The sequence below is a fragment of the Haliotis cracherodii genome, unplaced genomic scaffold (assembly GCF_022045235.1).
Source record: "Haliotis cracherodii isolate W230 unplaced genomic scaffold, xgHalCrac1.p SCAF_1, whole genome shotgun sequence".
Classification (NCBI taxonomy): domain Eukaryota; kingdom Metazoa; phylum Mollusca; class Gastropoda; order Lepetellida; family Haliotidae; genus Haliotis; species Haliotis cracherodii.
Genome location: NW_027266264.1, coordinates 45,636,328 through 45,653,286, shown reverse-complemented (window position 1 = coordinate 45,653,286; position 16,959 = coordinate 45,636,328). Strand labels below are relative to the sequence as shown.

General features: G+C 40.8%; 1 protein-coding gene and 1 long non-coding RNA gene across 6 annotated transcripts in view; one reads left to right on the top strand and one right to left on the bottom strand.

Moving 5' to 3' along the window:
* The window catches only part of LOC139478326 (sulfotransferase 1B1-like), a 47,761-nt gene extending 42,061 nt beyond the window's left edge, over nucleotides 1-5,700 (bottom strand). For 2 of the 5 annotated variants that reach the window (XM_071260753.1, XM_071260784.1), the window contains exon 1: nucleotides 5,595-5,700. In XM_071260753.1, coding sequence (XP_071116854.1) covers nucleotides 5,595-5,616 — 22 coding nt within the window. In that variant the 5' untranslated portion in view covers nucleotides 5,617-5,700. Of the gene's footprint in view, nucleotides 1-5,229; nucleotides 5,350-5,406 lie in introns of those variants that run through there. The other 3 variants (XM_071260758.1, XM_071260770.1, XM_071260776.1) reach the window with 3 other exon arrangements.
* Nucleotides 5,701-7,726: 2,026 nt separating this feature from the next.
* LOC139464715 (uncharacterized) lies at nucleotides 7,727-16,959 on the top strand. The gene is made up of 5 exons (XR_011653123.1): nucleotides 7,727-7,798; nucleotides 8,543-8,622; nucleotides 11,619-11,819; nucleotides 12,058-12,150; nucleotides 16,416-16,959. It is a non-coding gene; the product is annotated as an uncharacterized lncRNA (long non-coding RNA).

The following is a 16,959-nucleotide window of genomic DNA, read 5'->3' as shown; positions in this document are numbered from 1 at the left end:
TCGACGATGGATTGTGACGACAGCCCTCCTAGGACTCCCAAAGACATTGAGTTGTTTGCTTGGCTATCTAACTTTCTACCTGAGTTATCACAAGACGACGACAAACCGACGCGTGCGGGCTTTAAGGTCGGAGATACACCGCAGTCTCTTCAGTTTTCTCCTCCCGATGTCTTCAGAGCCATGGCTCACGATATGGACCATAACTTTGCCTCTGCTCTGCCTGGACAGAGCTTCTGCAAGCCGCCTGGTCGATCTCGTTACCCGATCTATGGCATGCCGTTTTCGTCACCCATGACTAGGGATTTGGATTGGGGGCTACTCTTCAAGAAACCAGCGCCCTCCAAGATTCTAGTAGAAGACAGGCATTTGGAATCCATGGACACTGCTGTTCGTCACCAGCTACAACCGCTTGCTATGCTGTCGACAGCGATCGAGGCCCTCTCAGTGTACTTTGAGGAGAAAGAACCCCAGGACGAGGACGGCAGGACGGTGCCATCGGTCCTCACCTGTATGCAACGGTGGATCTCGGACGTCCTCGCCCAGTCCCGATATGTATCGGGCCAGATTACTACGGCACGTCGCCATGGTTACATCGACTGCACTGACCTACCTGATCGTCATGGCAGGTCACTCCTACGGGCCCCGTGGTCATCGCAACAGTTGTTTGACGGTCGTACCAACGACGTTCTGGAAAAGTACTCCAGGCAAGCCGAGCGTGACATCATCATTTCGGCTTCACACAACCTGTCCAGACGGCCACCGGTTTCGAACGCCCCACGACCACGTTACCGAAACGAGAATGTGCAACGGGCCTTCCGTAGGGACGTGCCACGACAGCCGTCCCGCAAGAGAGATTCCGACAGGAAAGGTTGCCAGGTCTCCTTTTTCAAGTATCCCAGAGGGGGAAAGTGCCAGCGGGGGAGGAAGTGAGGTCCCTTCCCCCGCCGTCGCCGTGGTTGGAGTCTCCCCCGGTGACACTACCTTTAGACGAGCTACCGGTAGGGGGGGAGACTTCATCACTATGCCCTCAAGTGGGTTTTCCTCAACGACCCTTACGTTCAGAACATTTTGACAACAGGCTACGCCCCACGCCTGAGATCGACGCCACCACTGACGTCATCCCCGACATTCCACATACCACCAACGGATCGGCTGACGGAGGCCATCGATTTGTTGGTGGAAAAGGCGGCTGTACTTCACCTAGGGACATCGGCACCATCGCCGGGGTACTACTCGCCCATCTTTCTAGTACCCAAGAAAAACTCCACAAAGATGCGGCTTATTTTCAATCTCAAAAAGTTCAACGCAACATACCTCCAACAACCCGACACATTCACCATGATATCCCTCAGCTCTCTGCGTCGGATGATATTACCGAACGACTTCCTCGTCTCGATAGACCTTCAGGACGCGTATCTACATGTACCAATAGCTTCAGAGTTCCAGAAGTACCTCCGATTCGAATACCAAGGTATTCATTACCAGTGGGTGGCCCTCCCGTTTGGAATTTCTACAGCCCCGTGCATTTTCACACGGATCGTAGAATGGCTCCATCGGCAGGCGATCAGGGTCGCCTTCTACCTAGACGACGGGCTCCAAGCTCACCAATTCACAGAAGCCCTTCAAGAAGAGTTGGCGACCACCCTGAGTCTACTACGGTACCTCGGGTGGATCGTCAACCTTCAAAAGTCGGACTTGGTACCAACTCGGGATCTACAGTACATCGGGATACGCTTCCAGACGGGAGTCAATCTGGTCATGGTACCTCAAGACCGTTGGGACAAGATTGTCAGCAGCGTTCCGAGACTTCTACATGCCCCGGCGTCGGTGCACACGTGGCAGGAAGTCCTCGGTCTGTTGACATCGGCCCAAGACCTGACTCGCTTAGGTCGTCTTCAACTTCGTCCGCTGCAGAGATTGCTGTACCCCCACCTGGAGTTTCCCAATCTCCTGGTTCCACTTCCGGCGCAGCTACGTTGTCATCTGGAGTGGTGGCTCCAGCCGTCGAACATTTGCGAAGGCGTCTTTATGAGCGAGCCTCCGTTCTTACTACACCTATGCGTAGACGCGTCATTGGAAGGCTGGGGAGCGCACTTCGGGGACGACCAAGCGGCCGGGCTGTGGTCGCCAGTAGAAAAGGTCCTCCACATCAACTGCCTCGAGATGGAAGCAGTGATTCGGGCGGTCGAGTTTTGGAAACTTCGACTCCGTTGGAAATGGCTGATGATACAGTCGGACAACTCCACAGTCGTCCACTGCGTCAACAAACAGGGAATGACTCGGTCGGCGGCCCTTCTGGACCGGACATTCAGGTTCTTCGCCCTCGTCGACGACTTGGACATGGGCGAACGCGCCCGTCACATCCCGGGGGCCAAGAATGTGATAGCCGACGCCCTGTCGAGACCATCGAAGCCGTCTCCCACGGAGTGGATGATCCATCCGACAGTCTTTCATCTGCTGACAGATCGACTCTGGTTGCCCCAAGTAGATCTCTTTGCAACCCGGTACAACTACCGCCTCCCTCGATTCGTGTCGCCGGTTCCAGACCCACAGGCATGGGACCACGACGCTCTAGCGATATCGTGGGAGGGTCTAGACGCTTACGCGTTTCCGCCAACGGTGCTGTTACCATCGATACTGGTGAAAGTTCGTCAAACGGCCAACCTACGTCTGCTTTTGGTCGCGCCTTATTGGCCGGCCAGAACGTGGTTCCCGGCACTTCTTCAGATCATCGATCAACCACCGTTCCCGTTGCCAGATCGAGACGACCTCCTTCTTCATCCTCACACCGACGACTTGTATCCGGGGATAAAGAACTTCCAGCTTCATGCCTGGGTTTGCTTAAGACCTCGTTAATGAAGAAAGGCTATTCGGATAAAGCGGCAGCGCTTGTCTCATAGGCACATCGAGTTACGACTCGTAAGCTGTACGATGACAAGTGGACCACTTTCTCCATTTTCGCCAGGTCTCATGGCTTCAACCCGGCGGTAGCGACCCCACCACAGGTGGCGGAGTTCCTAGTCTCTCTCCGGTCATCTCGGCGTCTGAAAGGGTTGACGATCTCGACATATCTGGCAGCTTTGGCTTCAGTGGTGCCATCTCCTACGGGCGACAAGCTCACTGAAGTACCGGAGTTGCAGAAGATTCTACGTGCCTACATGGTTGAAGATCAGTCACGTAAATTCCGACCGCCGGCCTGGGACCTCGATGTCGTTCTGTGCAACCTGTCTAGTCAGGCTTACGAGCCTCTCGATCAGGTCGCGTTCGACTTATTGTCTCTAGAAAACGGCTTTCCTTCTCTCGCTGGCTACGGCTGCGAGAATTTCGGAAATACATGCCATGGACGTCGGTCGGATTACGTACGATCAGCGTAACCGTGGCAACGTCCATCTTGGTCTCAGATGGGATTTTTTAGCGTAAAATCAACTTCCTGGCCAGGATCCGAGAATGTTCCACATTCCTTCCTTGTCTGCCATTATGGGCCCTCATGATCACGCTGATCTCTCCCTGTGCCCAGTTCGTGCGCTTCGTATTTACCTGCGGCGTTCTGAACAGCGACGACAACATTTTCGACGGCTGTTCATACCGCTCTCAACCAATGCAAAGAAAGAGATTACACGTAATACTCTCTCCTTTTGGTTGAGAGCGGTAATTCTCAGAGCTTACGAGGCGCAAGGACTCGCACCTCCCACCTCCTCTCATCCCCACGAAGTTCGAGCCATCGCTTCAACATTAGCACTCCACAGTAATTATTCGCTACAAGCTATTATGGAGGGCTGCTTTTGGAGATCTACTTCAGTGTTTGCTTTGCATTATCTTAGAGATATCTCCACAGAAGATGTTGAAGGACTCAAAAGGAGTTTGGTCCATTCGTGGTGCCACAACAGATCTCTCAGAAAAGACAGTGAATTTGTAATTTATTCACTTTGGAGTTTTTGCTCGACACTTCGTGACATATAACAGGTTACAATAAAAGCTGTTGGTGAATGTACGCATTCTTATGGTTTTTTGTTGCGTGCAGTACTTCTGCTTTTTATTATGGTTATTCGGTGTATGCATCGTCTTCCCATACTTTATAGTACTGCTCGTAATTTTTAGTTACCTTGTATACTGCGAGTTGCTCTGTAACAAAATTATGCGCCGACCTCACTTCGATCCGGGTTCAACTGACATGTGCAGTTGTCCTGTCACTTTGATAATTAGTTGTGAGTCGAGGAGCATTACACATGCTGTTTTAGTTACCTTGTATACTGCGAGTTGCTCTGTAACTAAACTATTCGTCGACCACACTTCGATCGCAGTTCAACTGACGCGTGCAGTTGACCTGTCGCATCGTTAATTAGTTGTCGAAGAACATTAACCATGCTGTGCGTTCGTGATAAACAACTTGTCTCGTCCGTGCATCTGGTCGAATGTTCTATTGTCACTACAGGGGTGAGGAACTTGGTACATTCGACGTGAAAGTGGTAACTATCTGATTACTTTCCCGACCCTCCTTCCAGTGTTCCGTCGAATTCTACCCATTTGTACGACTGAAAACAGACTAAAACATGGGTTTTTCAGATTAAAAACGATGTTTTATTGGTCTGTTTTCAGTCGTACGTTCCCACCCAGCCATCCCCACAGGGAAGTAATCCAGTCCAGTCCTGCTTGATGGCTTATTCCTAGAGATTTGTGACATGTCATAGGGAGGTGCGTGCGCAAGCGGACGGAAACAAGTTTAATGTTTACATTCCAGCTTCTGGCTTCCTCTTAAACGTGCGACTAGACGTGAGGGTATGAGAGATATCCATTTGTACGACTGAAAACTGACCAATAAAACATCGTTTTTAATCTGAAAAACCCATTATTATATCTTAATCCAAGTCTGAAGTAGGGGGTAATGTATGTTATGTAATATGAACGAGAGAGAAGCAGGAGAGAAATGATCAGTTGAGTTACAAAAAAAAACATCCATCAAAGGATAAACCGAAAATATGATGACTGATTAATCACCGTTATCTTGCAGAGTGGATTTGTCAAAAGTAAATGTTTACATGTGTAAGATTACAAAAGCAGATGGAATACCCCCAAAGGGTTAAGCAATAATATGTTGATTGTTCATTGTTATCTAACTCAATGGATTTTTTATAAAGAACCGTGGTCATCATGAAAATAGTTGTCATGTGTGCTATCTCAGCTGACAAATGAGACTTTGACACCTATGTGAAACACCTGAAACAAACTTACGTGATCAGTTGAGAAACAAGCATGAGTTATAATATCAATATTTTAAAATATTAGAGTGTTACAAAGGCATGTGTCATCAACAAGTTTCTTTGTACAGCTCCAGACGTATGGGGTATTGTTCCTTTGAGGGTGAACATGACAGTTGAATAGCGCACCACGCAACCACTCACAGTGTACCTTACATACGTCGTTTGGGTTGTTGTCTGTCATCGGCTGTGCTCCGTCTCTACGCCTTGCACATAATCGCAGAGCCTATGCAGCCTGTAACCATATTAACATCGACGTTCAATTCCATCGCTTCAGTTTAGAAATACTCAGAGACCATATAATAGAGGGACGGCCCTCACCAACAGTTTATCACTAACCATCAGCGCTACGGTCTGGCATGTAACTGATACACCCCGACACCCTGCTGTTAACCTCCCTGTACCGCTGCAGATGCGCAATAGATGCGCAGACATTCACGACTGACCATTCTGGTAACCACGTAAACAATATTACATAATATCCGGGGTAAGAGTTAATTCCCTTATCCGAGATTTCTCCGACTACGACCAGCGACAATCCAATAAAAGGACGTCTCTTAACGGATTACAAAGATTTTTGTATGATATCTCTCATCAGCACATGTCAGTTGGGTGCAAATTATTTGCTGAAAATGTGTGTCTTCCGGGACATTTATTTCAATTTACATATCTCATTTTATGCTGCAATTGTTAACTATTATAAATAAACAAATATACCAAATCTACTGCAAACGCCACAGAAAACTACGATCCGGTAAATTGCACAGGAAATCAGGAAGTGTAAATAAAACTCATTCAGAAGTAGGGAAGACACTTGTAACATATCACCATATTCCCGATGTTCACAAAATATATCTCCAGATTAACTTCATATCTTATAATAAGTCCAGACTAGATTTACTTGCAAAAATGCATGATTAGCCAGAAAAAAAATGACGCCATATTAATGTTTTTATTTCATGTAAATTCGCTAATATTTTATAATGCTAATAGTTCCAATGAATTAAAAATACACATTAAACTACGAGCGTTGTTAAATGAATTTTCGATGTGTCTGACAATGGGCTTCGAAAGAATCAAATGTTATTGGTTAATGCCAGTTTGGGGCTGGCAGTGAAAATAGGGTTTGCCGGAGCGAGATAGTTTGACACCTTCGACCTTGTTGTCTGGAACTTCTCTCCCGACGACTGCCGATATAATCCTTCTTTTTCTTGCCATTTACAAAGCAAATGATAATTTTATAATACAAATATTTCATGTAACAGATTTTTATTTTTGTATGATGTTTTCATTGTTGTGTAAATACACAAAGTAAGTAGTACCTTCATCATATTTACATTATTATGATTGGGTTTAGGCCAAGATAATTTTGCTCATAATCAATATCTACACGGCATAAAATAAATAATTGATTAAATGTAGTCATGATTAATACAGACAAAATCTTCAGAAGATAACAAATATGTAGTATTGTAGTATGTAGTATATGCGCGATATGTGATAGAAGCCTAACTGAAACAAAGTTAAAATTACGAAAAAATGGCGAAAGCAATGGTAAAAAAAATACGCGTCTTACAAAAACAATTCTAATATCATACAATATAAGTCACTTTGTATAATGTTTCAAAAGATATATGCGGATGATAATCACAGACAAAATGCATGTTATTTCGTCTGCTATATGGTAATTTAATTTAAATATGTGACGTAAAATATGGCCTAGCGCCTAAAAACATACAAAAGAAACTACCGATCGTCCCTAAATAACTTTGATACCAAGCCAAAGGTGAAATCGTGATGAATGTAAAACTATTTAATTCAGGACCGATGATAGGAACACATTCGTCTGAAAGCATGCGAAAATTAAGAGTTGTGGTGTAATTATTTCGGGAAAAGTCAGATTTAGTCCCATTTCTGGAGTCAAAATCTGAAATATCGCATCCGCCCTAAATTTGTAAATGACACTTTTTAACATATTTCCTTTTTATACACCTTGGTAACCAAGGATTTTCATTGCGAATTAGAGGCTGTTATTGAAAATCAAAATCTGCACTTTTGCCGATTTTACATGTGTGCCATTTTGTTCTCAAAGACAAAGCGTGATCACAGTCATCAAATACAGTGACAACGACATGCTTTAGGGCACCAACAAATCTCAGTTGTAATGTTAAGAAATACATGAGTTTAATTTCGTATTGTAAAATATATCTTTTGCATGGGAAAAAAGGCGACAACGATGACTGCAGTGAACGCGTTTCTGCTCGCTGCCTGACAGGCTGCGCAGTACAAGCCGTAGCACTGATGGTTTCGCCCATAGGCTAGAGGGCCGTCCCTCTATTATATGGTCTCTGGAAATACTACATAAAAAAGATCAACATGTATTCATATACAATTAAATTTTGTAAAGTTGGAATGAACTGTTACGTATTCTTTCAAGAGTTGCCAATGAGAGAAAAAACATCATTCGAAACAAATCCGGGCCGCTTGGGCATGACCTTCACCTCTCCTTTCTCGTCCAGCATCAGCGCTCCGTCAGTCCAAGCGTAAGGCGTTTTATACATATTGTTCGGCTATTCACTATGATGTTCTTCTTATTGTTGCCTAACTGGTTTTTAGTTTTGATTTATTATATCGCACAATAGTATCCTCAATCTCATTGTTAATCTCATCTCACCATGTCTACAGATTTACTGTAGCCCACGTGCTGTGCCCACATGTCGCCGTCCACCCGCGGCAATCAGGCCTACTAATTTAGCTAATTTTGCCCGTCCGATCTCATAAATCGCCAAGGAATTTTATGCCGTACACTTACATATTTTATGTATGTATTAACATACTGAAAAACGTGTTTCAACTTTAATCTAGTCGCGTATAAAGACAATAAATTGATTCAGTGCAAATCATGTGCAAAGTGAAGTACAGTAAGGCATACATTTCATTCAAAATCTGTTTGCACACTCTGCATGTTGATAACTCGTTGAGTATGCTTGTTGCGTCTCATTTGAAACAGTCATTGTCTTAATTTTATTTCTTAATTATGTATTTGGTGTTACAAGAATATGTAGATCTAGATCTACCATATTTTTGCTCATGATAAAATTTGCCTTCATAATCATCTTTCATAATTTGTCAACATCATGTTGAATTATTCATGCAAGTTATATTCAAAACAGGTGCATTATACAATCATGACCATCACTTGTATTACTTACTCAATATCACTATCAAGAAAACTGTTTCACATATCAATAACAAGTGGTATTAATTGGTGTTTTGTATGTTTATAGCAGTTTCTTCAGAATTCCAATCTCCAGCTTAATCATCAGCATACTTCATTATATGGACCGATGTCATTGCATGCTACAAGGTATGAAGTTCATGATAATAACAATAATATTTTAATAATAATACAGTAATAATTTTATGCTTTTATTTCTGTGAACATATTTACAAAATCTGTAATCTCATTAAAATCAGATCTTAGTTCTCGCTATCGCTCCACAAAGATCTGAGGACATCTCATTACGGGTCACGTCAGAACGACAATAAAAGAAATATTTATAATACTGAATGATACTGAAAGAACAGTCGGGCCCTGGTATTTTGAAGCAGACTTCTAATTATCTGCATATTTGATATAGCGAGACATGGAAAGACATACACATCAAGAAACAGAATCATAAATCCGTAGCAAGATGCTTCTGCATTGTGTGTACTGTCCACTTCTTATTGCGTGTCAGAGTAGATAAAATTGATCCAGTTATCCTCCCTGAGCTTGGCATGGATCCTTCTTGGAAATGCTCACAATCACCATGATCACTTATCTCCGACATCTTGCAAAAGTGTGATGATCTGTTTAGAGTTCATTTTTTGTCTTACAAAAACAACAAAGTGATATTCTTGGCTCTTGTTAAGTACAGTCAAATCTCATTAATCCGACACTCGTTAATCCAACAAACAGCTTTATCCGACACTAATGATAGGAACCGATTTAATCAATGCTATTTAGCCCCTCAATCCGACAGTCTCGCACTCCGACTCCAACACCTAATTTGCAACGAATTACTGAAATCACTCATTAAAAGTCTTGTTAATCCGTCACAGTGATCAGCGTCACCCGATCCAGGAAATATGGTGTCTTGCCGGGAGAGCCACATTTCAGAAATGGCTATTGCCGGTAAAGCCACATTTTCAGCTGAGTGCATTTCGCCTATTCTAGCGGGTAATTAATTAATCCGATTACCGATACCTTTATATGAGTGTCCCACATTTAAATTACTAAGCGCGGTACTCCCAGACTGAGGGAGGCGACCAGTTCCTACACCGTGTTAGTGACGACATCATCATCTTCACTACAGACAAGAACATTGAACATTTGTGTACTGCAGACATTGTATTTTGTGATGGTACATTTTATGCCTGTCCCAAGTTGTTTGATCAGATTTATTGTTTACATGCTGAGGTGTTTGGCCATATGTTTCCATTAGTTTACTGTTTGTTGTCCAATCGAACAAAAGTTATGTCAACATGTTTCAGTACCTATGCGATTTTGCTAGTAGGGGAGGTCTAGAGTTTGCCCCAGTTACAATTCAGTTGGACTTTGAACGTGCAGCTCACAATGCCGTGACTGATGTATTTCCTGGGACATTAGTTAGAGGGTGTTTCTTTCACTTCACCAAATGTATCTGGGGGAGGGTGCAGAAAGAAGGTCTTGCGTTGGACTATAAGGAAGATGAGGAGGTGAAGAAGCTGGTGACAAGAGTTGCTGCCCTCCCTCTAGTACCTCGTGACAAAGTGGATGATGTGTGGCTTGATGCCATTGCTGACTCTCCTGCTGGCCCTAAAGTGACTGCCTTCATGGACTACGTGACAACCTGTTGGGTTCAAGGACGGGCCTTCATGCCAGAGATTTGGAACCATTTCGAAAACCAAGGCCACCGTACCAACAATCACCTGGAAGGGTTGCACAACAAGATAAAGAAACTTGCCAAGAAGTGCCACCCGAACATCTACGAAGTAGTGAAGCTATTTCAGCGAGAGCAGTCACTCAAAGAGGTTGCAGTCCTGAGACTCTCGCACCACTGATCAGAACCTTCACGAAGAAAGAAGTACAAGGCAATCGATGCACGTATTGCGTCCCTCAAGATCCAGCTCCTGAACCCACACCTGAGTGAGATGGAATATGCTGACCACGTGGGCGACCTCCTTCATCTGCATTATGATATTCATATGCTATTCATATTCATCAATGTTAAGTTTTGATGAATATGTTATCCTTGTTGAATAGAAAACGAGAAAACAAGATTTGTTTTGTTATATACGGTAACCTGTTAGAATCACAAAGCATGTTTTGACAGCATAGCCGCAAGAGCCACATTATACAATCACGCAACCATAACCATTGCCGCGAGAGCCACATCAATTTGGGCTATCTATTTTCGAAATGTGGCTTTGCCGGCCTGTAACCGGAAATATTACCTACTTCTAGCACAGATTTGTTAGCAACTGTGAGCTGTTACTAGTAGGTACAAAGACGGTCACTTCGTCTCTGGAGACTAACATTTACTGCTACTACTAGCTAACGGCAAAGGAGCATGTCTTTGATTTTCATTGGTCAACGAGTCTACATAGACGATATGCAAGCCGGGCTCTGTCTCAACAGAAAAATGAAAAGATTACCACAGAGCAACTTCAGCCTGTAACCAGCTAGCTTTCTAGATGAAGAAGTAGCACTTGAAATATACTGTGGTTGTTAAATAATTAGAAATAGAATCTACATTATCATGAAGAAAATTATACGGTAACCATTGATCATTACATCACCAGTTGGTCACATGACCTCGTCATGCATCATCATCCACCACCATTTTGTGTAGGGTCACGTCATTTGTTCCACTCAACCTAGGCCTAGTTTAGACTAGTTAATTGTGTCTGTTCTCTAAATAGAGCACAACAAACGTGGGTGTTTTCACAACAATAAATACTCTTCAATATTCCTGCCATTTCCACAAATGGGAACGTAATGTCGTGCATGTTTTCTTCAGGTAGCCTTGCATTCTTTGTGTCCCTAGAAACAACGTTGACGTGCACAAGCAAGGTCACGCATCATAAATGCCGTTTATTCTAAAAGAAAGAGTGATTTACCGCTAAGGTATGGCCTACTACCTATCATATATCGTATTGGAGTTGTTGCCTGGTATCAAGCGCCCATGTTTTGAGGTGAATTACTTGTGTCCAAAGACGATTGGGTCACGTTCCTTTTCACACTCGCTCGTTTCTTTTGGTCCAACTGGTAGTAATTACTAGTTATTACTGCTTACATATATATATATATATATATATCATATTTTGTTTACATTTCAGCAGTATGCATCGGAGGCAGAAAATTTATTCAAGCTCTGAAGTCCCAAACGACTGAAAATGCTCCAAAACACAATCACGTGACCCTGGTATTCTCAAAGTGCTGGTGAAAGTGATTGTTTTGTAAATGTTTGTTGATAGCAGAGAGGCTGACAGACTTTATAACAAGTCATGATCAACATTTCCCAACTGTTAATTATACTGGTCAGTCTACATCTGTATTGTTTCTTTGCAACTTCTGTCAACAAACTCAAATTTATCCATTTATACCTGAATAATTGTGTTGTTATAAGATTATGACTAGGCCTACAGCATCTAACTAACTGTAATCCTCTGCTAACTGAATGTCTGAAGACAAAATACCATTTTATTGATGAATGTATCTCCATTTAACTCATACAGTTTAGTGTAGGGTGTAATGTTTGAATGTTTTTGTTGACAGTAGCAGACACTACATCTGTCTTTGAGCAATGGACAGGACTGAGAATACCTTATCATGAACAGTAGTGTGCACTGCTGGCAACATCCTGTTTTAGTAAGTATAATTGAATTCCCAATTATAATGTCATTGTACACACAAAAACAACATAGTGTAGTTTTTAAATAGTGATCTGTTTGGCAGTGTTTTATATATTGTATATTTTCCTTTTCACTTTGTCTACTGGCCTGCATTAGTCCTTGTCATTTTCCTGTTATTTCTGATACATTTCAAAATAAGATTTGTCTGTACAGTACCAGTACCCTTTAATAAGGACTCAGAGCAAATGTGCATATTTCTCAGTGTTTTAGTCAATTTGTGTTGTACCCAAATAGAGGGAATATTGTTACTGTAGTTCTTGTCATTCATTGTCTTGGCAGCAAGTGCCACATGTTTAGTTATACAAACTTACCAAGTTACCAGTGAAGATCACGGTCAGAATAGGTCTTCAGCAAACCATTCTTGCTTTAAGAGGTGACTATCCTTGTCACAAGAGGCGACTAACGCGATTGAGGGGTCAGGCTCACAGACTTCGTTAATGCATGGCATCGTATCCCTTTTGGATGGATTGATGCTCATGTCAATTACTGGATTGTCAGGTCCAGATTTCATTGTTTACAGGCAGCTGTCAAAGCACGAATATTGCTTAGTAAAGCATTAAACAACAAACAAACAAAGATAAAAGTTCATTTTTTTAAATAATCTTATACCCTAGTATTATAATGTGCCATTTTTATCGATTATTATGAATACAGACTGTTTGTATCAGTTTGTAAGATACAAACCAAGATTCCCACAACTATCTGCACATGCTTGTCATAACACAATTAATATGGTATCTTCAGGTTATATATGTTTGTAAAAAGTTTGCTAGAAAGTGTCCACTTTGGTTATAAAGTCAGTATGTTCCTCACGACAGAACTAAATGTACACAACTTTGTTGTGGTATTTTTTGTTGAACTCGTCTCTGTCTTTCTCAAGTTATGTTTGTGCAAGGTGCCTACCTGTTTAGTTTAGACCTACATTGTAAATGTTGTGCACTAGACCATGGAGCCTGGTCACTACAGGTTTTACCCAAGCCTCTTAAAACTGGGGACAAATTTAATGTCTTGTCTTAAAAATATCGTCTTGTTTCTCTAATCATACTGTTAAAATTATGTTTTACGTACTTATCTACTCTCTGTGGAATTCCTAACCAATTAAATAGTAATGTCCAATATTTTTTATTATATTTGCAGATAACAAATTGCTATAGACTATTAAGGCAACTGCTATGTTATATTCTAACTCTTTACTTGATCATGGGACTCACCAGACTCTGCACTGGATACACAATGAAGTATCAACGTCTTTTCATTTCGGGATTGAGGTAGCAAGCGATAGCCTGTTGTCTGGTACTTTAAAGTATACTATAATGCATGTACTAATTCTTTATACTGTAAACATATACTGACATGATGCAAGTGTCTGTATAAACGAGGCACCACTGTAACATGTTTTGCTTGAGCAATTCCTCCTGAAAGGCCCCCAAGTTTGAAACGCAAGTCCAGTAACATTGTGCTCGATGTAGTTAGTCCAATTAATAATAGTCAATATGACAACACTAAAATCCTGTTCGGACTAGTTGACCCATCATTTTTAGGCACAGACTGCTCATGTAATTCAATATATGGTGACAATGCTGCACGAGGTTCTGTTTTGTGTATTTCAATAACTTGCACATTTATGAACTATAACCTTAATGTAATCCTTTAATTCAGTGATGTTTTATTTTTACATTTCTTTAATAACCTACAATTGTTATGAAGCTGTCATTTTTTGTGTGGTCCCAGGAATAAAGTCACCAGAAATGCATTCAAAAATTGTGTCTGATTTTGAGCATGACGAACATGGCAGATATGTTTAAAATGTTGTTTTCAGACATGTAAGTTATTGTACAGTAAGTCGTCTGTAGTGTAAAAACATGTCTATTCTTTTGTTTGCATATTTAGCTATTCCAGAACTGTTAGATGATATTAAATTGCCGTAGAAGGGTTATATTTCCATCTATAATGTCATTATGGTATACCAGTGTGTATGACAATTGTTTTGAAATTCATCAATATCTTCAAATATGATCTATTGTATCCAGTGACTGACATGTTAGAAAGAAGAAAGTTAGGCAGCACCCAATCAGAGAGAGTACCATTAGACACATGTGATCAAGTCCAATTTAACACATTGCCCTTACGTATAATGGTCTCTGTCCAACATTTTCCACGGATCTCTGTGGTTGAAAACCAACTCATCCTGATAACAGGTTTCTGATTATATTGCCTTTTCACTTACACAAGATACACAATTTTGAGTAATAAACAGTTGAATGTAGAAATCTGTTAATGTTGATAGGAAGAGAACAATCATTATCTTAGGGTTATGTTAAATATCATTAAGGCTTTAATGACTTGTTGACAAGTAAGGAATACCGTATTCAACATAATAAGCGACCAGGGCGCTCTCAAAATTAGAAATAGGGGGCGCTTATTAGAATATTTTTTTGAGTTGAAAGATCGTAAATTTCGTGGTTTATGCTAACAGCCTGAAATGTTTACATACGACAGATATATTTTTCAAGAATTTAATTGCCCATAATTGAGGGTGATATAACACATGAGTGCGTATTTTACACAAATAAATAAGTCTTGTGTACATTCATCAATCAGAAGGGGTGCTGATTGGGATTGTTCACTAGCCAATATGTTAGCAAATATCCCCGTGGGCGCTTATTAGATCGGGGCGATTATTATAATGTTGCTCCCCCTGGATTTCTTTTGGGTCACATTCGTGTCAGTTATTTTGTCTTTAGTTAATCATTAAATTAATCTACAAATGAACATAAGTTGAAGTGCAAAATCATACATGTTTAAATCTAAAATCTAGTTGGCAGGGGACGAGCGATTTTAATATCTGAATTAAAAAGAAAAGAAAAGTATTCATTAAACAAGCAAAAACACATGATGAGACATTTGAAATAGCAAAAGTAAAATTCACACCTTTTGAAAATGATTATCAATATAATTAATACCAAGTGAATATATATTAGACAACTACTTTCTTGAAACATTCATTATCATTATTTCCCATCCATTCATTCTTGAAATCCTGTGTGTTTCTGTGTTTTGAAAAGGTAGTCATAACATCCTTTGTTATAGCAGCGAAATGAAAGCATGAAGGATATATTTCGGATTTTACAAAAAGCTCACCTGTGTTATGTTATTAGGAAATATTTTTAGTATTATTTCTTTTAATTTTCATAATGATTGTGTCACTAAATAACATATTTATTTGTATTTCAATAATTTTGATAAAAAATCATGAGTAGGTATTTCTCTAGTTGCAACAGAAAACAATTCCTAAATCATGACAGTATTAATGCTGACAAAAATTTATGCCATCATTATAGTAATCGTTTCCTTTAAATAATTGGCACCTTTCTTGAAACTGTGCAAGGTGCGATGGAGGGAGGTACGTGTTGTGTGTCGTGAACAGTTCCACTTATTGTATACGCAGCAAGATATGCGCGTTTGCAGACAACTGTAGACAGGAGTCGAGTTTAAGATATTCGTACTTCCACCGTTGAAGATTTCAATCTTAGATAAGCCGTCTTACAATCATACTAAGATGGGTTTGTGAAAGTGGTATAGGACAATTGTATGGTGATTGTAAAATTGATTGTAGCCGCCTAAGATCGATTGTAACTAAGATTGTTCTGTGCAAGTAGGCCCAGGTGTCGGTAACTTTGAGGTGAGGTTAGGTCGCACCCAGTGCAGGTAACATTTCCAACCATAAGTTGAAAACTGAATTCTTTTAGAACTGGCTGCAAGTCTTTTCGAATGCAGGAAACAAAAGTTCATGAAAGTAGTGAAATACACAGGTGGTCTGAATGCATTGAACTTTCAGGACTCTTCACTATTACCACTAGAACAGTCACTCATGAGGTTACAATCACAACAGACACTTTGAGACTTCTGTTTAAGGTTGTTTACTTGATATCATGATATGAAAAGGCATGTACAGATTCACCCAAAATAAATTCTGGAGCACATTCTCAAGGGTTTTTTTTCTTTGAATTTATTAAATATTCAAAATAACTGAAAATAAAGTGTTTCAATTTATGATTAACTAGTGCAGCCAATATTTTGGTGGTGCAACCTGCTTAGTTCACTTCGTTGCGCCTTGTGCAGGTGGTAAGACTCTGAATTACAGACCAAGGCCCCAATGACTGTATGACTATGGAGTAGCATTGATTATCATTGTTATTCTTGTCATATTTTTTATTTCAGTTGGCACACAACAGCATCCCTCCTGATCAAGTGAAAAGGAATCCTATGACACCGCTTGATCTTTGTCTGACATGGAAATCTGCAAATCAAATAAGGTGGAAGAATAACATCTGGTTAAAAAAATTATGTGGAAAAGTCAGCGGGTCAGAAATCACCCACATAACTGCTGTTATCTGAACACAGTTCAGGTTTGATATCCACCATGAACTTTTCAGGTATTGAGGGGCTGTGGGGTCCAAAGTCATCAGAAAATTATTGAAAACATGAATAATGGACATGATATGTAAATTACAACATAAAATAGAATGGTCGTGTGTAAAGACATGTCATGTTCAATGGTCACTTTCAAATTTATCTTCCTTTAAGGTGGTCGAAAATAACATGGCTACAAATATAACGACACAAAACATAGATGTTGATATATTTTAACCAAATTCAGTCTGTAGATGTGTTATGTTCAGGAACCAAGCGCTGAAGTCAGCTAATGTTAGTTTGTATTAACCTTCAGTTGTTAAAAACTTTTACTTTTCTGACAATCCCAGCT